Here is a 23,270-nt window from a genome sequence, read left to right as displayed (position 1 = left end):
ATGGTAAATAAATCCTTTATTTTTTACCAACGCTTTTTGGAGCAGCAATGAGGCTTCTCTTTCTGGGCTGCAAAAAATCCCTGTGATTTTTGTGTTCATCCTCTATTTGGTATATATATATTGCGGCTATAATGTTGGTAACCCATTAATAGATGCTTGATAATAAATAGTTATAATATATACAGATATTTCCCAGATATTTCCCAGTAAGTCAGAGGATTCTTCACAACCTGGCAACCCAAAATTCGGCCTTATTTAAGCTCTAGCTTTAGCTTCAGTAAACACTTTACTCACAATTAATAAAGCCACTTTTTACAGATGTTACATAGGCTACCTTATTAGAAAACGTTACCATTGTATCTAGATCTAAGTTACGTAAGATGTTACTCTCTTACTCAGTCTAAAAGCATTTCAGTCGTAAAGTTCAGTCTCAGTCAAGGATGATAAGGATACATCCAAGATCAGCCTAATATATGAAATCATTTATTTTTCACGTTGTTTAATAAAACAGCAATAATTATTTTTTGCAAACTGGATATAAACCTTGATACAATTTGACATGCCAGTTAGTTTGACACTGTGAATAGTAGCAGTTCTACAATAGTGGTCATGAAATAGTATTTATGGACAGAACAGATTTTACATAGTTGAATTATTATGGTGAGTTTTAGTAGATATCGGCATTAAAAATAAAAACCTGTTCCTTCAACTTCAAGAAAAAGACAAAAAGAAAGAAAAGCGTCTAAAAGCGTCAACACCAGACCAGGATGTAAAACAAACCAGGAATGACACTGAATACATCATATCTGCACTGTATTTCTGATTCATTTTGTCGTTATTGAAATGTTAACTCATGCCAGCTAATGCGTCTCAGTGCACATATGACGACATGCATGAGCACATAACATTCATGAAAAAAAACTTTTCCTCTCAAATATACTATAGCTTCAACATGAAGGTTGCAGCAGACATGATCAGCATTTTACAGTCAGTTGCTCTAGTCTTTGTTATTCATGTATCATAAATAATTAGAAAAGACGATCCAAAGATGTCTTGCAAGAAACGCAGTTTTTGGTGATAGCGCTGCAATCGATGATTGGTCATCAACAGCAATAGATTTGGGCGAGATGAGATGATGTCTTTTGTCTTTTTTCATTGTAAACACCTCTCGACACACACTGTGGGCTGGATCTCGCCCTGTCCTCTACTAAAAAGTGCCATGTTTTGTCCTCAGATACTCCCACTTTAAACTCAAAGGGAACAAGTGCAGCAGCTCTCGTTCTATTTCAGTCTCCGGATCCTTTAGTGGTGGTGACTGAGTTGAAACCAGCTGTGACTCTCTCTGGTCCCCTCTGGAGTCTCTCACAGGGAGCTCAGCTGGGCAGCAGCCACATCTCCACAAAGTCCCACTGCTTCCACAGGATGAACAGCAGCAAAGTCAGCAGGACGGTGGAGGCTACTCGGGCTCGGGTCTTCATCAGAGGGGTGATGAAGTTGGCCAAAGTGGAGACGAAGACCAGCAGCACGGCCATTAACGCCAGGATGACATTGATGAGTTTACCCAGCAGAGCTCGAGCGTTGGCGTTCTCCACTCCCTCCAACTGGACAACCTGCTGCTGTTGCTGCTGCAGCTCCAGCTTGGTGATGCGTGTCAGGCATGACTCTACAGCCTCCTGTATGCACAAACACACACAAAGAGTAACCACACTGTGAGATTTATTTCCACAATATCTTGTAAGTCCCTGAAAACTTATTTTCTCAATCAGCTTTTTAACTGAGAGATGGCAACAGTTGGTGGATTGTTTGGTCGCTCTCAATCAAATCTGTTGAAATTCTGACTGTTAATTTGACTTTATTTTTAAAAAATCTTTGTTTCATTCTCTTCAGTCATGAAAATTTAATAATATAGAGAAATACTTTTTAAGTATTTTAAGCCAAGTTGTCCGGCTCTTTAAAGAGTAGCCCCCTGAAAACAACATGAACCATCATATAGGAATAACACATGGGAGAGTACTGGGCCTTCTCTGTCATGGTTATGGAACAGTCACAGCTCGCTGAAGTTTAGGTACAAAAACAACCTGACTTTACTCTGTAATAATGTAGCAGGTTTTTACCTGGATGTCTCTCGCTCTCTCATACGACTGGTAGGCCACTTTTTCCTCCATACTGGCAAGTTCCTGTTTAAGGTTGGTCATCTCATTCTGGTGCAGCTCTGTTAAGTCATTCAGCTGCTCCTCAAGTCGCTCATACCTGAGTTTACAGTGCAAAACACACACAAGAATCCTATAAGATTCACCAAAGATATATGCAGAGGTTCATGGGAAAATCAAACTTCAACTCTTGAATAGTGTCAAACGTCACATATTTCCTGTGTAAGCAAAGCCTGATACATGCACTGCTGGTTTTAGTCCTTTCATAGGATATGTTTATACTATAAAAAATATTGAATTTTGCCAGCCATATAAGGGTGACCAGATGTCCCCATTTTCTAGGGACAATCCCCGTTTTTGGAGGTCATCATTTTATCAGTCTGCCTTTATATATCATTTATTACAATACAACAGTTACTGTGGTCAAAATACATGTCTGTCCCCCTTTTTTTAATTCATAGATAAAAACATTGGATATTTTAATGATATATTGTACACAAACTTGAAATGCCCCTGCATTTCATTTCAGATATCTGGCCACCTTAGGCCACATTCTTCAGGTGAACTACATTATGAGGACTGTACTGATTAAAACAGAGGTCAAAACTGCTTAACACCTGGGTTGAGAGTAACTGCCAGTATTTCAGGGATCTCTACCTGTATCTCTCTTCTTGCAGGCACTGTGTCATGTAGGAATAGTCACTCTGCAGCTGGCCCTTCATGTCCTCAATGGCATCCTCCATATGTGCCTGGCTGGCTTTGATCTCCTGCAGGCCCTCAAGTAGAGAGTCCCAAGAGCCATGCATGTGGTGGTGGTGATGGTGGTGCCCATCCAGTCTGGGACTCCCCATTGTTGGCCCTAATATTCCCCCTCCTCCCCCGGCTCCACCAGAATTGCTGCCTGCTCCAGACCCAGAAGTGGCACTGGAGCACTCGTCGTCGCTGCCGTACTTTGGGCTGGAGACCAGAGTGGCACTTCCACTCAGCGCACGAGGTGTGGGGGTGTCTTCAGAGTGGCCCCCGACTCCGTCCTCGAGTGTGTCCTTTAGATGAGCGATATTATCTGCGCTGCCAAACTTGTTCCTGATAAGACTGGCAAACTCTCTCGGCTTGGAGACTACAGCTGTGTGAGTGAGGGCAGACACACCACCTTTGACCCCTTCAACTACTCCACCTCCAAAACCACTTATCCCAGCACGAACGTTGGCTCCAACGTCCTTTAATCCTTGCTGCATGTCCCGCAGGACATCCTTAGGCTGCCGGGCTGGCCCATTCTGTAGAGAGGGAAGAGAAATGAGGAAGCAGAGGATCTTAAAGGTAGGAGAGCGGTGATTAGGTTTAAGGGATAGAACTGTAGGAAGATAGATGAGGAAAACAGGTCCTGTAGAGAATTAGGTGAGACACAGGGTGATGCATTGGTTTAAGTAAGTGTTAGGAGATGAAAAGCATCAGTCTATATTTGGACACAACTGACCTCACAAATATAGAACACTTGTTTGTGTCAGTCATGAGATAATTAAACAGTCTCAGAAATAGCAACACATAAAAATGTGAAACGTGCACATCCTATCTAACTGCATATACACACTTTCTCACTTACTTGTTCTATCTCCTTTAGCTTCTTATGATAGTGCTCTAGTTTCTTGTGCAAGTGTGCAATGGTCTGTGCTGACTTCTGGTTCTTCTTCTCAAAGACCTGCTTGATCCTGGACGCCTGCTGTTTGTCTGCGTTGTGGGCCAACTTCAGGTACTCTGCAACGTTGTCGTCTCGGGCCTCCTGCTCTACACGGATTTGCTCAGTGACCTTCAGGATCTTCTGCTGCAGATGCTCCAGAGCAGCACGAGTCCGCTGTGGCTCGCCGGCCATCGAACCTTCAGCACCCCCGGCCATGATCCCAGACGCTGCCCCCGCTCCGTCCACACTGATGTTGCTGTCAGAACCTCCATGGCTGGTGGTGGAGGGTATGCCTAGAGTTGCCACCTCACTCTTGTCCAGCTGAGGGGAGAAGAGAGGACAGGGAGAGGTAATCCAGGGTGGAGCGAGTACCACAACGAATCCAACATGACTTTACTAAAATAGAAGAAGCATTGCCTGTGTTGAAATCTACTCAAGCAAAAGTACAGATGTAGCTCTTTTAATGATTATTTTGAGGCACTTTGAAAAAGCCATTGTAGCATCCTGACTTTGACTGACTCTGTATGGCAACAGAAGTTTTATCTCAAGCTTAGATGGAATATCATGTTATGATGCCATAACAAAAAACTCCTCTGCTTTCCAAAAATTGTTATATGTGTATAACAGCTTGTAAAATAAAGGGTTACCATATTGGCAATACTTTATTTTATGGGTTCATATAAATTATCAATTATTTCCTTGAAGTTTCCAATAATAACTTATCAATGACCAAATATATACACAGATGTGATTTGAGTATTTGTTTTCCAAAGGAATGCATTTGGAAATCAACAAATGCTGATAAACTCAACGCAAAACTGTCTCAGACAACATCAACAGAACTGTAGTCATAGTTAGCATGTTACAGAGTTAGCCAAATATCTGCTCAGGCCAAAGTAAAATCACATGTAAAGACCACATATGAAATGAGAGTAGCCTACTTGCAGTTAGTTACTTTCCACCCCTTGTGGTAATGCCAGTAATTGATTTGGTGGGGGGCATCAGAGAATACGCAGAAAGGCCATCATGCATTAATTAGATGATACATAATTACTTTGCTTCCTGCCCTGCACAGCCTCAGAAACTCAACTTCATTACACACAATTTACTTTAAAACGCCTCTCCTTTGAAAATGCATTAGGTATTTATGAGGAATAAGAGAGTAAAACCAAACTGCATGGTACATTTAAAACAATGATGGTGTGCAGCAAGTGACAGTTATGATAATGATGATGAATGGCTGGCCCTTCATGTAAATCTCTTCATGAGTTTTCTGGATGATTGTCTGATTCTGGCATCAACCTAAATGTATGTCCGTCATTAAAAGAAAGACAATAGCACAATGTTGTAATCCTTTTAAACAATGTGCTGACATCTCATCGATCCAGGAGGGGAATCCCTGGTCAGTGTCCTATCTATATGTGTAGCTTGGCAGATGGTGGGACTGTTAATGACCCTCTGCCTGACGTCAAAACATTGTAATCAGACCCTGCAAACATGAGCTCAGGCAGACACATGACACCAAACATCTCACAGCGCTGCTCTAATTTCTCTGGGCGGGACCGGTGCACGGATTTATTTGTGTTTTATTTGCGTGACAGTGTGAAATGAGCACAAGCTCCCTGTGCTATTATAATCACCCAGAGCGAAGCGAAGCAGGCAGCTCGCGCGCGCGCGTGTGTTTAGTAGGTTACAATCACATTGTAATGGCGAGGAAAAACAGATGACTGCAGTCTCTGGTGGTTAATCATTTCCTGATCTTGTAAGAAAAAGTGAGATGCTTCTGCAGTGGCTCATGCGATGGCTCATCTAGGAGGAGGAGATGCGGTGTCCAGCGATACAACACAACAAACAACAAACAGCAGAGAAGCAGACAGCGATGGCTGCAATGATGCTCAAATCTAACGGGTTCTTTTCCTCTTTTTTTAAGCACGCATGGTGATGTCTGTGATGAATTCAGAGCTCCTGGAGGTTGGGAGAGAGGGAGGGCTGTGAGGATGAGGATGGAGATGGCAGATGTCTATGGTATCAGAAAACACAAGAGGACAAGAGTGTGCCTGTGCCTTCTTCACTAGGCGAGGAGACAACACTGTGACATGAGATACGGCCGATGGACGTCAACAAGCGTGGATGCGAACACATGAGGATGAGACACAAGCAGCACAGCAATAAATTAAATCAGAAACGTTACCATACTGCTTTAATCCAATTTTTGCAGTGCCATTGCAAGTCTGTGTTCGAGGCCCATCCTCCTCCTCCTCCTCCTCCCTCCTCCTCCTCCCCCTGTGCCCCCCTCCTCAAATATCTTTACCCTCAGCCGTTGTCTGGCTGACTATCACCTCTCTGGTTCCTAATTCTCCATTGTTAATGCCATCGATATCTGCAGCCTCCCACTCCCTCTCCCTCTCCCCAACGCTCTGATCTATTTCTCTCTCTCTCTCTTTCTCTCTCTCTCTCTCTCTCTCTTTCTCTCTCTCTCTCTCTCTCTCTCTCTCCTTTGTGTCATTTGCTCCCTCCGCCTCCCTCCGTTACTCTCTCTCTTTCAGTCTAAATGCAAATGCTGGATGTCCTGCCCTATAATGGATGTGGGAGCTAAGGGACAGATGATGGAGGGAGATGGGCGGGGGGATGGGAGAGCTTGGCGCAGGCGTGCAGGTGCCTCCCTCCATGCTGCTGAGGCCAGAGGAGAGAGAGAGAGAGAGAGAGAGAGAGAGAGAGAGAGAGAGAGAGAGGCATGCAGAGGGGGGGTGGGCAGGGCCTGCTCCAGGCCCTTCATCCCCAAACCATCAATACAAACACATATACCCAGTGTGTGCTGCTGCTGATGTGGGACTGCAGTGATGTGGTGCCAGAGTAAACAGTGTCTGTCTGAGCAGTGTCTCTCTCTCTCCTTTTTGCTCTGCTGCTCTTCACAAATGAAGAAGAAGTGTGACATCACAACAACAGAAGACTGTTTGAGCTACTCAGGGCTACTTGAAGTTTTATGCACTCAACTTCAAACCTGTTTGTGCTGGCTTGTGCGCCAGTGTGTGTGTGTGTGTGTGTGTGTGTGTGTGTGTGTGTCTGTGTGGAGGGATACCCACAAAACAGAGATGAAAACAAGCTGCAGTACAAGTAAAAGTCCTGGCTTCAAAATCTTATCTAGGGAAAAGTACAGGTGAATTATCAGCAAATTATTAGTATCAAAAGTAAAAGTACTTGTTCTGCAGACAAACAACTGCTATATTGCTTTATTACATTATGTTATATTATTGGATTCTTGTTATTGTTGCATTAACGTGTGAGTAGCGTTGTAGTTTATGGATATTGAGCTAATTCTAACCTGATTCAGGTCTCTGGACTCCACTGGAGGGATGAACACTTATGAACACCTATTCTTCCAAAAGATACTCCTTCATTTGGTGTTTTGACGAGCGTTTTCCAACACGTCAGTCCAACATCCCCCCACACGTGTTCATTTGTGTTGAGATCTGGAGACTGTGAACGCCATAGCAAATGATTCACATCATAATCAACCATTCATTGAGCCCTCGTGTCCTATGGATGGGGGCAGTGTCATCCTGTTACTCCACTTGTTTTTCAAGTTTAAAAAGTTTCAGAGTATAAAATGGAATCACTAAACTTCTTGTACTGTAAATAAATGTAATTACATTCAACCGCTGCTCAACTGAATATTTAAGAATAAAATGAATACATCAAAAATAAAATAAGACATTGGTATTGGTATGTTTTAGTCCATATGTTTTAAAATGTTTATGCCACACCCTATGGTTGAAGACATATTGTTACTCTTTAAAATAACTTTTTCCCCCTTCAAGAGTGCCAGTAGGTCTAGGGTGACTCCTGTTGCCCTTCACTTTTTTTCCAACCTGACACCAAAGGGAAAAATCTGACACTTTTAGCCGTAAAATGTCCTCAATATTTCATTCGACATTAGGTTCTCTGGGCAGCAGCTAGCTGTTACCACTGATATCCGGTCTTTACACAACAATTGTGCTCATCTATAGTCTGAAAACTTGGCACATCTGTCTTTACAGTACAAGATAGACAAGGGAAGGAAACACAAAACCATACACTCACACCTGTTGGTGTCAGTAAACACACACTCAAGAGGTGTGTGTGGTGTTCACACTGAGGCCCAAACCCACAGATCTGATCTTTACTTAAGTAAATGTAGGATTACCACCAAGTAAAAAAATATTTACAAGGAAAAGTCCTGCATTCCTCTACCTCTAATTAATGAAATTAAAGTATTGGAAGTGCAAGTATGCATAAAATAAGCCTCAGTGGTTTATATTTTTATTAGATTATTATAATTGATGAATTGAATTAAAAAAAGAAACAAACATTGCACTGTTGTTAGTTGGTCAACTTCTTTAACCACTGTTGGGTGTTTCAGTCTTTCACAGTGTAACTTTACTTACAAACTGATCTGATCTGATTTCTATCTAAAACTTGAATCTACCTGTAGCTGTCAGATAAATGTAGTGACCCACTTTGATTTGCCTTTGCCAGGTTTCTGTGTGCTGATCACAAGTGGTCCTGAGAGCTGGTGGCTATTTAAACACCAGGGAGTGGGTGTCACACTACTATTTTGAGGTGCCCGTATTGACTACATCCATTTTATACTACGTTCTACTCCACTATATCTCAGAGGCAAATATTCTACTTTTTTATTTCACTGCATACAGTATATTTTACATCTTTAGTTACTAGTAACTATTCTGATTAAGATCTAACTGTACTTACATAATCTACAGTATAATTTACTAAAACATATAATGCCCTTTTATAGATGAAACTACCCCACAGGATATAAAATAATAAAAATTAACCTTGACCAGCTACAACATCACAATGCTACCAAATGTGTATAATTGCATTATTTTACTTTTGATATTTTTAAGTATATTTTGTTGATAATAGTACTTCTGTACTTCCACTTTAATTTTCAATGAAGACTTTTACTTGTAACAAAGTATTTTACCTTGTGGTATTGCTACTTTCACTGGAGTAAGTGCTCACCACTGCTCCTCCTTGCTATCCCTCATATTCATTCATCATGTGGTATCTTTCTCACACATACCGGCAAACACACACACACACGCACACACACACGCATGGGAAGAAGGACCAGAGTGACAACACAGTTAAGACATTCACAAGAAAAGTCATTTTTAACATTTTATTGGAATTTGGAATTCTCATAATAATTAAACAAAACTAAATTAGCTCAAGGCACAGTATCTCACAATAAATAAAGATAGATCTTTTCATTTGTAGCTTTTAACATAAAACAATATGTAGGACCTGTGCATAAGCATCTATGAACAGAAGTGCATTCATTGTTTGGGGTAATGCTGTTTGCTTCTCTTCGTATTTACAGCGGCAAACATTTCAAAGCTGTCAGTTCATACGGATTAGCATTACAGTGACCTTGTTTGACACCCATTCAGATTACCCATAGCAGCAGGATTGCCAACATAGACATACATAAGTGTCGTGAAAAAACATAGTATTTGTTTTGAGGCAGATAATAACACATTGTCTGTTCAATTGCACTATGTGTCCAAATAGAAAAGAATAAAGCACATAGCTTTAGCTTAGTAAATAATACATTTTCTTCTGAGAACATTTTCTTCGGATTTTCCTTTATGGAGCTTCAAATACCAAAACAAATGCCATAAAGGCACTTGATACTGGGTGCTGTGGATATACCACCTATCAGATGTTTGTGCAATACTGCAATGTTTTTTATCCGATTATGCTACTTAACAGTGCTGTATCAAACTCTATTGATAAATGTCTGATATATATCTAAATAAACCTAAATATAAGTGTTCTTTAAGTGTTCCGAAGACATGGTGCTACACTCCCAACATACACTTTCTGGTGCTGTACACATGTCAGAGTCTGGACAGGGCACTTGTGGAGATCCATTTGGATGGAAGAGGACATGATGGCACTTCTGTCATTTATGATCTAAGCAAAGCAACTGCATGTACAGGATATCACAATTCTTCTTCAAGCCTTTTCCTTTGAGTACATGATGGTAGAAAAAACACGATTGTACAGCTGGATATATAAAGTATAATAAACTCTGGACAGGAAGTTCTTGTAAAAGAAAAAAGACTCCTTGCCCGCATGATATACATAAAGAAAGAACATAGTAGAAAAAAAAACATTAGTGGATTTGAATAAAGGAGCCAAAGGGCTTCATCCATTCTCTACCATTTCAATCATTCTGCAGTTTAGTCACAGACACTCCTCAATTTCATTTAGAGACAGTATGATGTTAACCGACATAACATCTGTTTCAAGTGTGTACAGTAATAATAATACGCTCATTCATCATGTCTCTGCACTGCTAGAGGTACAGAGTTTCAGTTAAACAGAGATGTGACTACATTTTCAGCACTGTGGAATGTACGGTAGGAAATGTCACTCAACACTTTGGCATCCCCTTGATCCAAATGAGTATAAATCCACTGATTCGAGAGATTACCGTTAATCTTCTCTGCTCAAATGTCCCCTTCTTACCACTGGGAAAAACACCAGCCCCCTCAGAGTGAATACAGTACCCTAATTTATCCTGTAGTAATCATAGGTAGCTGAGGTCCCTTCTGTTTACAGATGATTCACTGGGTGCAGGACCTCCCGGTGAGTGACTGTGTAGAGTCTGTGCAGAATGGAGTATTCCTGAGTGTAGTAGTGTCTGTGTGGTTGTCTTGCAATATTGGCACCTTTGCAGTAAACTGGGCCGAAATTCACTCGCCGGATTTGCGTGGCATCCCAACTACTCTTCTTTTAGCCTGATAGAAATCTGTTGGGATAAAGAGCAGGGAATTCAGCTCATGCAAAAACCACATCAATTACAATTCTACACAGTCATTATTTGAATATTTAAATATGTACCTGTAATGTTTGTCTGTTTCCTCTTCAACCCTGTATTCTCTCTTTTCTCTGGTGTATTCTCCAGGTTCTCCAGGTTGAAGGCATATCTCTTCGGTGTACCTGGGATGTTCTCCTTCTCACTCTGTGGTGGCTCCACCCTTTCGCCCTTGGACCTTATTTTTGCCTCTGCTGGCCTCAGACGTTCTGTCTGTCCCAGACCAAGCATACAGGATCGGTAGAGCAGCGGCACCTTGGTACCTGGGATTCCCTCCCACTGGAAATCACTGTTCTCCAGTGGCTTGTCCGAGAGGAAGTCGTAGCCCCAGCGCTGTGAAGCCTCCTCCAGGTCTTTCTGCAGGGCAGCTTGGTACTCCGCCTGCAGCAGCTCTCGGTCGACTGGGCCAAACAGGTTTCGTCGAGCAGGGCCATTCCCCAGGGTGCTCAGGATCCACTTGTTAGCAGCCATCGTTCTACACTGCAGGAAACAGAGATAAGACCACCGGTTAGTTGATAAGGCTGCTGCTAGACATCCCCAGTGATCAGCTGAGACAGCCATGGTGACAGTTCTCACCATATGAACAAGTGAGTTGTGTCATTATTCTCAGTAGGGCACCTAACTATTACATTCATTATCGAGTCATCTGCCTTTTATTTCATCAATTAACTGCTTTGTCCGTAAAATAGTGATAAATGTGCCAACTGCCCAAGGTATTTAAATGGTTTGTATAATTGGGAGAGCAGTAGTAACTTAAACAGTTAATCAATAATTAAATGAACTGTCATTTCATTTTCTGTCGATTGACTGATCATCTAATCGTCGCAGCTATTATTCTTAAAAACCTACTGATGAAATAATTTTGCACAGATAAAGACACAATGATTTCTCTCAAGTGATCCCAAACAAATAACTGAATCTTGATCCATTAAAATCTGTTTAAAAGTAAAAATTAGTCTTACCATGATTCTAACCAGTTAAAGTTTCCTCAGTGAACACTACAGGGCATCTCACACTGACATCACTGCAGAGCTCTTTATAACCAAGACAGAGAGCAGCCAGTGACTCATTGGGCCCTCTGATGTGAATCAGTGGTACATGCCCGGACATAATCTCAGACAGACATGTAAGGACAAGTCCTCAGCTGAGTAATCTCTCACTGTAGCCACAGAGAGTCAACACCAGGTGGCAGTGTCTGACCATCTGTGGGTAGTCGGCTCAACAGACCATCTGAATGAGCAGGAATATTTGATCAATAAAAATCAGAGACCTTAGATTTGTAAATCTAATGATCAGATCAATGCTTTCGACATCAATGTATTTGCACAGAACTCATAGACGAACTATTTCAAGGGCAGAGGTTAAACACATACGCCACTCCCTTGTGAGAACTACAGGAACGGCTCTGTCTCGGGAGAATAATAAGTTATAATGGTCATCCGGGAAGGGCTGGGCAGGATTCCCAGGATTCCCAGTTTCAGAGAACAATAAACAGAAACCCGTCCCAGACCACCCTAATTATCCAGCCAGAGCACTGTAGCAGAGGAGAGCTCATTTTAATTAGAGTAATAACATAAAAGACACTAATGAAGGTTGCCAATGCGGATTAAGTCAATAATATTTTATCTGAGTACCGAAACTGTTGCAGTTCTGGGCGGATGACAGGTTCACGCAGGATACAGTGAAGCAATTCTGTCAATAATCAGTTCAAATAGATGCACGTATAAGCTGTTAACCTATCACATTAATAGTCACACTCACGAACTTCAGTTTGTCTTGGACTGAAAGCTGAAAGCCTGTCTGATATTTAAACAAAGCTTAGTGAGTAAAGTGTATTCTCAAGAGCCGTCCGTGTTAATTAAGAATTTACACCAGCTCCTGCCGCATCATCTGACTTGGCCACAGCCACAGCAGACAAGGCTGGGGTCATGTAATGTGGCATTTTTCCTGGAACTACAGTCCATTCATTCTTAGTTCAACAAAAGAGAACGCCAACATCTAACCCTAGAGGTCCTGACTAACGGAAACACACCTACATTTTCAAAATATTACCCATAAACTGCAACCTATCATTCTGAAAGGTGTAATTCAGCTGTTTTGATCTTGGAAGATGTGCTTGGAAACTGCATTGATTAGATTGAATGTTTTTCTAACTTCTGAATTCAAAAGGTAGCAAAAGGTAATTAGTATATTAGTAAAGTCTAATAATCTGAATAGAAAAAGAAGTTCTGTAAAAAGTTTAAAATTTAAAAAGTCACTCATCAAAGTCATTGACACCATGACTGGATGGATCTGCCTGTAATTTCAGACCTGCTTGGAGGACGTTCAGAGATTTTTAGTGTATAGTGTCCATGTAAAACTTTGCTTTAATTTTTAAGACACCTGCTGTAAAACTGTGGCAGAAACTGAATGGATAATGATGATTAATTCTGAGTTTGCCTGTCCCACTGTTACATAACGGTGGCCCTGCATGTCCTAAGGTCAGGTGGGGTGCTTCATTAGAAGAAATCACATCAAACTGGCCCCAAAATCTAACAAATCCTCATTTATCTTGGGTGAACTGTAGGGAAATATTGGGGAGTCACTACATGTACCCCGCTTTGTCTCCCCCTCACGGGATACTACGTCAGAGAGAGAGGGAGACGGGCCAGGCGGGGCGGGGCAGGGAGGAGTGATTCAAGCCTGTGGCGGGAGAACGAGTCATGCACGAGCAGCGGAGGCGCCGGCTCACGCTCAGCGGCAGAGGAAAACCAGCAGCAGCACCAGTATAGACCCTGCCCAGTTTACTACACCGCTCCACGTGAGGCTGAAGCTCATGTCGACCAGTCAAACTGGGCTGTCACTGTCTGGAGCCTGACCGACCCCCCTCACCAACACCATACACACTGATAAAAGTAACTCAACAACAAGTCTGAAGGAGTTTCTGAGTCTAGAACTGAAACATGGAAAAGTTGAATGTGTATATTAACCGATATGCTTTCAGGTTATATGTATAGTGGAAATTATTAATCCTGTAAACATGTCATCTATAAGACTGAAAATGTAAGAAATAGACTATAGGCCTATATGTAGCTATAGACATAATAATAGACTATGTAGTGGACATATTACAGGCTATGGACATGTAACAGACAGCTCTTTCTAGAGCTTTCTAAACTAATAAAAACATAAAATGAACTCAATAAATGCTGAAAGAACTATGTAGTTCATTCATTTCAGTCATTTTACTTACATTGTCAGCAGACTGAAGTCCAATTCAGTGAAAATCTTTTTCAAACTTGTTGAATGAAGCTGGTCTCCTTATCTGCCTTGTTTTTGATTTCAAGTTTCACAGCTGCCCTGATGTGAAAAATCCCCGAGTCTAATGTCACTTAATCCACCCCTCAAATAAATCTAACACAACACAAGCGACAAGTACCTCTCCTTGATAATTTCTCCAAGTATTCTCACAGACACGGACACGGGCTAAAATTTTATCAACTCCGGTGGGCGGGGGAATCTCCTCTCTCGTGCAGAGGCGGGGTCTGCTGCCCCACACACGTGGATTTCGCCCGGTAAACACACGAGCACACGTGAAGGCTGGGTCTGTAGTAGTTTTGGAGGAAATTCCAACTGAGGAGCCCAGCACGGCACGGCACGCCTCTCTGCCTCTCAGTGCGCATGACAGAGGACTGAGTCCATGCCTACTGTACAGATACATTTGCAGCTTCTGTTTATGGGTTTATTATACAAACATGATTTTACATCACACAAATAAGTGCAACAACATACATCAAAATACTCAAATGTTACTCAAGTTGAAGTAGGAAATGCCACTGTGTTTAAACAGTGGGGGAAACGTTTATACAGCAATGTTGCAGCTGTTGGAGCTGAAGCTAATTCTAACTACTGATATTAATCATCATCATCATCATCATCATCATCATTATTATTATTATCATTATTAATAGTAGTAGTAGTGGAGCGGAGGTATAAAGCCTCATTAAAATGGCAACACTCATGTCAAATACAAGGTCAATTTTAGGATTTAGTAAAACTGAGGTAGTAGGCAGCTCGACTGTGACTTGGAAGACAAAAATAAGCTGTTCAAGGAAAGATGACAATACGTCAGATTTGAGTTACTATTGAGGCTCTTGTACCCAAACTCTCTGGCCTTGTAAGAACTCTTCCATCTCAACATGCCTGCTGCAAGTTTCTGTAACAGGCCACTTAAAACCTGCGAACCTCCACATTAGTTACATATTGTTCGTAAAAGTCTGTTCCACTCTGTATTCCTGTTGTCAGAGGAGCCAGGTTTGTTTATCTCGGCAGAAAGTCACCTGAGAGACAACTCCTCATGCTTTCCGACCCCATCATGGTGCCCTTCGGCCTAGTTCCCAGCACGTCAACAACAACAGTCCCAACTGTAGGATGCCGTGTAAAAAAGCCCAGACTGATTTGACACCACAGTGAGTCCTTTGTTGACTATTAGAGAAACACACTCTGACTTGGAAGCTGTTTACAATGAGTACATTTACAGTAGGGCTATACTCAGTGGTAATATGTGCTGAACTTAATGAAGTTTAGACAAAATGGAAAAATACAATGAGTGCATAAACTGTATGTGACTGAGTGGCAGCTGTGGGACTACAGCAAAAGGCTCTACATTTGTACAGCTGAGTAGACACTTTATTATCTCTCAGCTCCCAGGCAGCTGCACAGTGCAGAGGGTCTGCGAGCCCCATCACATATTCTTATTCATTCATTCATGTGCCTCATCTTACATCAGCTTTTGTTTTGAATCCTTTGTGAAAGGTTTTGTAGATAGATGGTGCCAAATGAGGCGCAGCGAGACTACACATGACCATTTAGTTAACTATTTATTGACACAAAATCATCATGGGAGTTCTACTCTTTGCAACTTTATTACCTGCAACTATAGTTATATGACTTATTTAACATTTGACTTTTTACACTTCTGGGACAGGTGGGATTAACTGATGCCTTTGTGACCAAAGTCTGTGCAATCCTGATGTGTAATTGTGTAGGCTACATACAGTATGACCATCTGTGTTAATGAGTAGAGTCATTATAGAAAAAAATATTTCATGTGAATGATCCCAGGAGCTGGATTGTGTTCATTAGAAAGATTGTGGTACAGTTTGATAAGTGATATATAACTGATAATAATAACTGATTAGACACATATTTTTGTACATAAATAAATATGAGTTTATTGTTTTTTCTACATGCAAACCTGACAATCATTGAACTTATTTTGATTTCCAGTTTAAAGAGGAAATACAAAATCCCACAACGATATCATTATTCTAGCATGTGACAGTGCTCTGACTCTGTACACATGGTTACGGAGACATGGGAGACAATATGTAGAGGGTTGCAGCATACATGCATGTCCAAATAAGGGCTGATATGATGGCAGCACTTTAAACTACTTCAAACTACTGTGCAGTGTTTTAGCATCTGACAAGCCTTCGAATTCAGATCTGCTTCTCAAACTGGACTTCCTGAATCAAAGTTTAGTACAAATTAAATGACTTAAATGGTGTGACTTAAAGTTGCTGCTAGACAGATTTTTGTTATGAATGGACTTGATGCTAAGCTATGCTAAGTGGATGCTGGCTGTAGTCTTAGGACAAATATGAGAGTGGTATCAATCGTGGTAAAAAAAAGTTCGAAAAATGTTAAACTTTTAATGGATTATTTTACAAAATGTTAGAAATTGGAGATATATGTTTATAACAGTACTCGAGAGACCAAGTTCAAGTCTTCAAATGTCTTGTTTCTGTTTGGCCAACAGTCCAAAACTCAACCATATTCTCTTTACATTGACATAAAACATAAAAAAGCAGATACAAGCAAATATGTCATGTCTGAATAACAAATGACTTGAGCAAATAACAGATTATGGAAATTGTTGTGGATGTGTTGTTTCATCACTGAACTGATGATACACAGTAAAAGTGTGACAAAATCTAAAATTAGCTCCAAGACGCCTTTTTCAGCTTGATCATAACCCACTCGTGTACCGCGCTCCGTGGGTGACAGACACTATGTTATATAACAGTGGGTGTAAAATAGCAAAGCTTTCTCAGTGACTTGCAGTGGGTTCCTGGAGGGTGAGACCCGTCTCCGTGGATACCATGAGTCACCGTTTCTAATGTCGTCACGTGGTCTTGAATAACTCGTGGAAAAGCGCGCGCAGATTTGAGAGCCAGGCGTCCCTGTGTTGTGCCGGTTCACGTGAACAGTATGCGTGAACAAGGAGCCGTGGGCTTGCCCGGGGTGTGACCGAAGTTGGATAGTGGGAGAGTAGTGGGAGACTCTCTAAGATGAATTATAGTCTACATGGATTATTTCCACACTGAAAGTGCTTTGCAGGAACTTTTAAAAAGCTTTACACCACACTCATAAGTGACTTTATCAGCAGCACAAGGACACCATTATTTGGATGGCTTATCGCTTATCTATCCTACTGAAAGGGTTAAACACTGTCAACCAGATTACGTAACAACTTCATACCGGACACCACGTACGACAGAAAAGGAGGGAAATTTGCGGAGATAGACAGTGGCATGAACTTGGCAGGTTATTTATTTATTTTTTCATATTCACTCCATGACTTCCTCACAGTAGACCTATTTATCAAATGGAACAACGTGCAGAAATCCTCATCCATCTCAGTTACACTGGTATTAGTATCTTAAATTACTCTAAATTAAAACCTTCTTTTCACTGACTAGTAAAACTGACATAAAACTACACTTGCTTAGATGAAGTTGTCTGGATTCACCAGTTGAAGAAATCTACAATCTATGAGATGTGAAATTCACATCACACGTCTCAATCTGCTACTTTACTTTAGCAAATATTTTAACATGTCTGTATTCACATTACTAACATCTGAATTTGGTCTAGTATAACCTGTTTGGTTGTAAAAGGTATGGTCAATTTAGTTTTGACACAGAATGTCATGATTTTAACTTTTATTCGATTTAACTTTATATCCTTAAAGATTCCTTATTATTTTTGGTGGGAAAATAAATATAACAAATAGCCTACATGATACAAAATGCAAATAAATCTTTCTAGACCTGGAGTTATAGTTACTGAAACCAATTACTATAATCACAATCACCTTATGGTCCAATTCAAGTGGATTATTTCCAAGATTCAAATGCACCACTTTGTTAAATAAGCAAGTACGCAAAGCACAATCTCAACTGCATCAAGTGACATTAAAATGGATCAAGAAGACGCACACTGACATGATGTTAGCAGCTATAAAATAAGCAAATAAAGAGGGAAACCATGCTACCCAAACTAAATGGACTGTGGTCTAAACGAGCAGAAAATATTAGAATGAAAAAGACACTATTATTTTATGACCCTGAGCAGGGCTCTTTAGCAGATACTTGATCAATGCTGTAAGAGTGCCCTCTTGTGGAAAAGACACGAGTTGATGTAAGAGTAAATCACTACACTTGTATATTAATCTCAAGGTAAAATAAAAACTATATAAACAATGTAGGTCTTTTTTAAACAACCAGTATTTTAATTGAGAGACCATTTCACAGAGTATCAAACAAACGAAAGTAATGGCAACCTTCACAGACTTGTTAATTACTTTTTAAAAAAAAAAAAAAAATCAATGCCATAGTTTGCATCTTGAACGAGGGTTCCTTTATTACAAATGACCAACCATTAACAGATGGAAACCTTCAGTATGAAGAAAGTAACATGTTGAAAATAGGTTGGCTTTACAGACAACCAAAAGGAGGGCCTAAATTACACATCATCCCAGTCCTTCCTTTAAAAAATGCTGGCATTTACACAATGAAAATGAGGAACTACTCACACTACATCTACACAGTACATTCATTAACAAAAAACAAATTTATCAAGAGATTAACTGGTGAACTGGAATGTTGGGTGGTACGACCGTTTCAGGGCTGAGGAGACAGACATGAGTTCAGTGAGGTATCACTTCTGTACACACCCACCAAGTATTTGAAATTTACCATAACAACACAAAAGGGGAGGGGGACACTAAAATGCTTGATTGTTTAAAAAACCCAACACAAATATGACCAAATGGCCATGTTGAAGTCCATCATGAAACGGCAAAGCCTGTACAACCGTTCATCTTCAGCTCTCAGTACACATGACAGAGACGTTCCTCTATTTTCTGTCATTGGACCTGGAGCGGCTGCAGGGAAGATAAAAACAGAAATTATAAAAGCTATCAAGATTTACTGACCAAACCTTTTGCTTTACATTCTCAGCAGTGCACTCAACCAAGCTTCAACTATAGACAGCCAAAGGATGTCATGTATGAGGAGCATAGTTGTCAGTGGTGAAATTGGTTTTAAATAGTCAAGTCATAACTACACTCAACATCATGTTATCAAATATCTAACAACTGAAATCTAACTGAAATGATCTTTCAATAGTTCAAGAGCATATCAGTACCTCCTTGATCGAGAGAAGGATCTCGAAGGTTTGTGGTTCCTGTCCCTGGAGAGGGACCTCTCCCTCCTCCTGTCTCGGGAGAATGACCTGCAAAAGCCAAACCATCCCATTAGGTAAACATTGTCATTTCAGCTTGACTCACTTGAAGGTATATATTATTCTTAAGGATTCCATAATATACAAAATATAGAGTTACTATTTAAGATACCAAATTCACAAAAAACATTTTACCATGTTCATATTATATTCAAGCTTTCAGGCTGAAATGGATGGAAAGGATAATCTGAAGCTTACATACCTGCTACGACTGCGGCTGAAGCTCCTCCTGCGTGGGGATCTGCGCAGGAAAAATAAAAAAGTGTTAAAAAACCAAAGACACGTGCACTGAATACCCCGTAGAGCCCAGAGCTCCATGCTATTTAATCCTTTTCTTACATGGGCCTCCTTCAACACAGCTGTTTGCCTATCTTGGTACCTCAAAATGGAAATAAAAGACTTTGGTGTTTTTCCACAAAAACAGTTATCTTAATTAGAAAATATAAGTCACTGGCAATGGACCCAGCGCATAAAGATGGCAGGTGCTTAGGAATCACTTCTCACCTACCCCACAGTATCACATGCATCTTTTAAGTCACCAGTGTGAATTACGTTCCAGTTCTTAATATGAAGTGTATAGTATACTAGGACGTGCCATACAATTAATATGCAAGAGATTTGTCACGGTGTCTGAGCTTCAAAACCTACTACAAAATCAAAGTGCGCTAACCAGCATCATTTGCCCACGTCAGAAGATTTAACACTGCACTGTGGACTGGCCCTGGTGTGGGAATAAAGACACACAGAGGCCACCATCTGTATGAAACTGGTCCACTGCACTTCAAGGGAGAACATAAAATAGAGGCTAGTAACAAAATCCAATAAGCTCTGTTAAAACCAACCATACACCACAAAAAAGTCTTGATATTCATTGGGGGGTTGAGAAGAGTTTTGATCTGTGTGATTTCATAATTCTGCTCAGAGCCCCAAGACATACCAGATGATTATCTATAATCGAAATCTCTGGAAATTTGAAGTTCCAGACATTTGGTGTTGGACCATTCCCCTTTGAAACAAGGAATTACAGAAATGGTGGAGGACAAAATGACAAACTTATGATTCAAATTATAATAAAAAAGAACAACCTTTTCAAGCCAGCTGTCTCTTCACTTTCAAAACTGTAATCAGCAGTGTACTGAATGAAGCAGGAAAACTTACTAGTATTTTTGGTTTTCAACAAGCTAGATATGACGAAAGGGAGGCAGACTGTCGGCCGGGTAGGTAGGTAGAATTGGCTGAATAGGACTGGCCAGATGCTGCAAGGTGATTAGGTGGCAGGCAGATGGGGGCTGGCAGTGGCTTTTTTCCTGCTTTAATTGGTTAGCCGAAGGCTGCTGCTGGTAGGTTGTAGACATTTGGAAACGCAATACGCTGATTGGTCGGGAATGTGAGGTGGGCCGCTGCCGTTTGGGTTAAGGTTGAAGGAGGAGGAGGTTGAGAACGGCATGCTGAGGAACCAATGGCCTGTTGCAACCTGACGACTGGCCATGCCTGGGTCATGTGACAGCACCAGCCAAGCTGATTGGGGCACGATGGTCAGCAGTCACATGATGCTGAAAGAGGACTAGTTGATTGACTCAGAGGGTGGTGAGAAGAGGCATGGTGGTGGCTCTGCAACGGGTTTCATTCTTATTAATATAGATGAAAAATAAAAAGCATCCTCAAACAAAAAGAAAAAAAATGCATCACATTCTGCACTTTCATTCCCCCAAAATTCTAAACAGATTATACTTCTTCCGACATGGGAATTGTCTAATCCTATTTCATATACCCAATTCTCCATTTTAAAGCAGTTAAAATGCAGAGACTCTCTGAGAGTGCACAGAAAATGTACACAAATAAAATCTTGCAGGCCAGATTTTCAGATGCATTATGTCATAGAAAGGCTGCACCACATAACCTATTAAAATGTCATATCCCCACGTCATATTTCATTTTTGTTTATGAATGTCTATCTGTTTGGCTCCATACATAAAATGACCAATAATGTCAATGAAGATGAAACTGCAAGCCTTAGACATTGCAACAGTCACAAATGTATAATCAGCAGGAAAGATTACAAACAGTAGAAATGCCTAGACTGGAAAAACATGGCCAATTACCAGGAAATATACTGCGGGTAAGAGTGGATTCATTAAGCCAGAGCACAATTTTAGATATGTATATCAAGTGTTGTCTCTACTGGCCACTGACAAACAACAACATGTATGTCACCTTCGCCTGGGTGGTGGGCTACGGCGCCTGTAGTCATCTCTGTCTCGAGGACGCCTGCTCCACGAAGGGGGAGCACCACGGGTGCGGCTGCGTTTCTCGCCATTGGACAGCTCTACTCGTACCCGGCAACCACACAACGTCCTACAAAACAAACAGTCACCATTAATTATCATAACTGCTATACTTCTCTTATTTTGGCCACTGTATCCCGAGATGGATTGCCTCATACCTTCCATCAAGCTCACGCACTGCATCAGTTGCATCTCTGGGATCTTCAAATTCTACAAAAGCAAAGCCTGGGGGATTCCTGGCAACCCAAACACTGCGGAGAGGACCATAGTAGCCAAATGCTCTTTCTAACTCTGTTTTGTTTCCATTGTTGCCCAAATTTCCAACATAGACCTTGCAGTCAAGAGGACAGTCACGATGCATGACTGGATCTGAAAAATAAAACAAAGACAGGGAATTGATTATTAATGCAGGACAGTTTAGAATTGTCCTACTGCGGGTTTACATCTTCAATTCACAACTTTACGACCTGGGAAGACAAAGACCGGTCACAGCTACCCTTCTGCATTATACAGTACTCTGCAGCTTGTAAAACAAAGTACCTCCGGCCATTGGTTTCTCTGTTCTCATCGAAAAAGTTTCAGTGAAGTAAACGAAGTTAACCAAAGGTGTGGTATGAAAATGAACGTTAAAACTCCAACTAACGTAACATGCGTCTCCTTCTACAACACATCTCCTAAATAACATCAAATAAGTTAAGCGTAAAAGCACCATTTTCTGTTGCTGACCTAACGTTGCATGAAAAACACATCTCGTCTATCCAAGTACAACATTTAAGGTGAATTTATAGCATTATTTGATAAACCACAGCAGCTTGGCCTACTTTCTGTCGGACTCGCAGCCTAAGCTAACGTTAGCTTAACAAAAATGTTAAGCATGGTGAGTGATGTGAAATCCTCAATAGGGAACATTTTATTTAACTGAGCGGCTGAACTGTTACCTATATACCGCCTGTAAAACACATTTCAAATTTGACTAAGTTTATATATCGATGTTTTGGAGCCAATGGTGGCTACTAAAGTTAGCTAGGCAACGACGGCTAAAATGGCTGTCGCCTTTCCGAGGCCTAATACAGCCCATATTCGTGTAACAACCACAGAAATCAAACAATAGATTGAAAGGATGTGGCGACACGATCAATCGACGCAAACGGGACAATTTTCATTAAGTTTCATAACGACATTCTTTTGAGAGTTTTGTTCAGACGTTACCGTGTTTGTTGAAATTCACAGCTCAAGTTTTCCGCGCTTCTCCGGCTGGCTTGTTCCTCGGTTGTCGATGGAAAATGGCGTGCGGAAAAGACGTTCGTGAGGTTGGTGACCAGGAAGCTACTCTCGGGGGGGCGGAGTCAGTTAGAATGAATGTCGTTTTTTTTCAAGTGACTTTTATTTAGAAATATTTTTGAAAAAACTTCAGGAAATATTGTGGAATCCTACATTATTTAGTTCCATTACATAAACAAACATAAAGACAAACAACAAAAGTTAAACATAACATACATATGAACATACACTGGGGATAGTTCTGTAGTTTGTGGTTGTATGCGATTCCGATTCCTTTCTCTCTATTAAATGTTACGCTCTACTGACACACAATTTGCAGCCACACATGCATTGTTTTCAGTGTTCATTGTTTTAGTTTGTGTTAATGGAGCCTACAGCAACATGCATGATACTATTTCCAGTTAGGTTTTTACACAGATGGT

The 23,270-nt window shown here is 40.9% G+C and overlaps 3 protein-coding genes across 5 annotated transcripts; all 3 read right to left on the bottom strand.

Annotated features, from left to right (window-relative positions):
• Positions 1–467: 467 nt before the first annotated feature.
• Positions 468–6,431, bottom strand: tmcc2 (transmembrane and coiled-coil domain family 2). 2 transcript variants are annotated; one of them, XM_056389953.1, is made up of 5 exons: positions 6,017–6,431; positions 3,751–4,146; positions 2,808–3,424; positions 2,115–2,250; positions 468–1,673 (listed from the first exon to the last, which is right to left on the bottom strand). In XM_056389953.1, the coding sequence occupies exons 1-5, from the start codon at positions 6,017–6,019 to the stop codon at positions 1,374–1,376; spliced, it is 1,452 nt and encodes a 483-aa protein (XP_056245928.1). In that variant the 5' UTR covers positions 6,020–6,431; the 3' UTR covers positions 468–1,373. The 2 variants fall into 2 exon arrangements, with proteins under 2 accessions (XP_056245928.1, XP_056245935.1); XM_056389960.1 differs by having other exon boundaries at positions 6,022–6,430.
• Positions 6,432–8,996: 2,565 nt separating this feature from the next.
• On the bottom strand, positions 8,997–14,186 carry cdkn1a (cyclin dependent kinase inhibitor 1A). Of its 2 annotated transcripts, none has more exons than XM_056386546.1 (3): positions 13,947–14,186; positions 10,741–11,194; positions 8,997–10,648 (listed from the first exon to the last, which is right to left on the bottom strand). In XM_056386546.1, the coding sequence occupies exons 2-3, from the start codon at positions 11,183–11,185 to the stop codon at positions 10,593–10,595; spliced, it is 501 nt and encodes a 166-aa protein (XP_056242521.1). In that variant the 5' UTR covers positions 11,186–11,194; positions 13,947–14,186; the 3' UTR covers positions 8,997–10,592. The 2 variants fall into 2 exon arrangements, with proteins under 2 accessions (XP_056242521.1, XP_056242511.1); XM_056386536.1 differs by lacking the exon at positions 13,947–14,186 and adding an exon at positions 11,677–11,771.
• Positions 14,187–18,246: 4,060 nt separating this feature from the next.
• On the bottom strand, positions 18,247–22,922 carry srsf3b (serine and arginine rich splicing factor 3b). Its single transcript, XM_056403577.1, has 6 exons — positions 22,777–22,922; positions 21,726–21,936; positions 21,497–21,637; positions 19,485–19,523; positions 19,187–19,273; positions 18,247–18,923 (listed from the first exon to the last, which is right to left on the bottom strand). The coding sequence occupies exons 2-6, from the start codon at positions 21,926–21,928 to the stop codon at positions 18,896–18,898; spliced, it is 498 nt and encodes a 165-aa protein (XP_056259552.1). The 5' UTR covers positions 21,929–21,936; positions 22,777–22,922; the 3' UTR covers positions 18,247–18,895.
• Between the last annotated feature and the right edge of the window lie 348 nt (positions 22,923–23,270).

The sequence above is a fragment of the Seriola aureovittata genome, chromosome 2, assembly GCF_021018895.1.
Source record: "Seriola aureovittata isolate HTS-2021-v1 ecotype China chromosome 2, ASM2101889v1, whole genome shotgun sequence".
NCBI classification, from domain to species: Eukaryota; Metazoa; Chordata; class Actinopteri; order Carangiformes; family Carangidae; genus Seriola; species Seriola aureovittata.
This window is presented reverse-complemented; position numbering and strand designations above follow the sequence as displayed.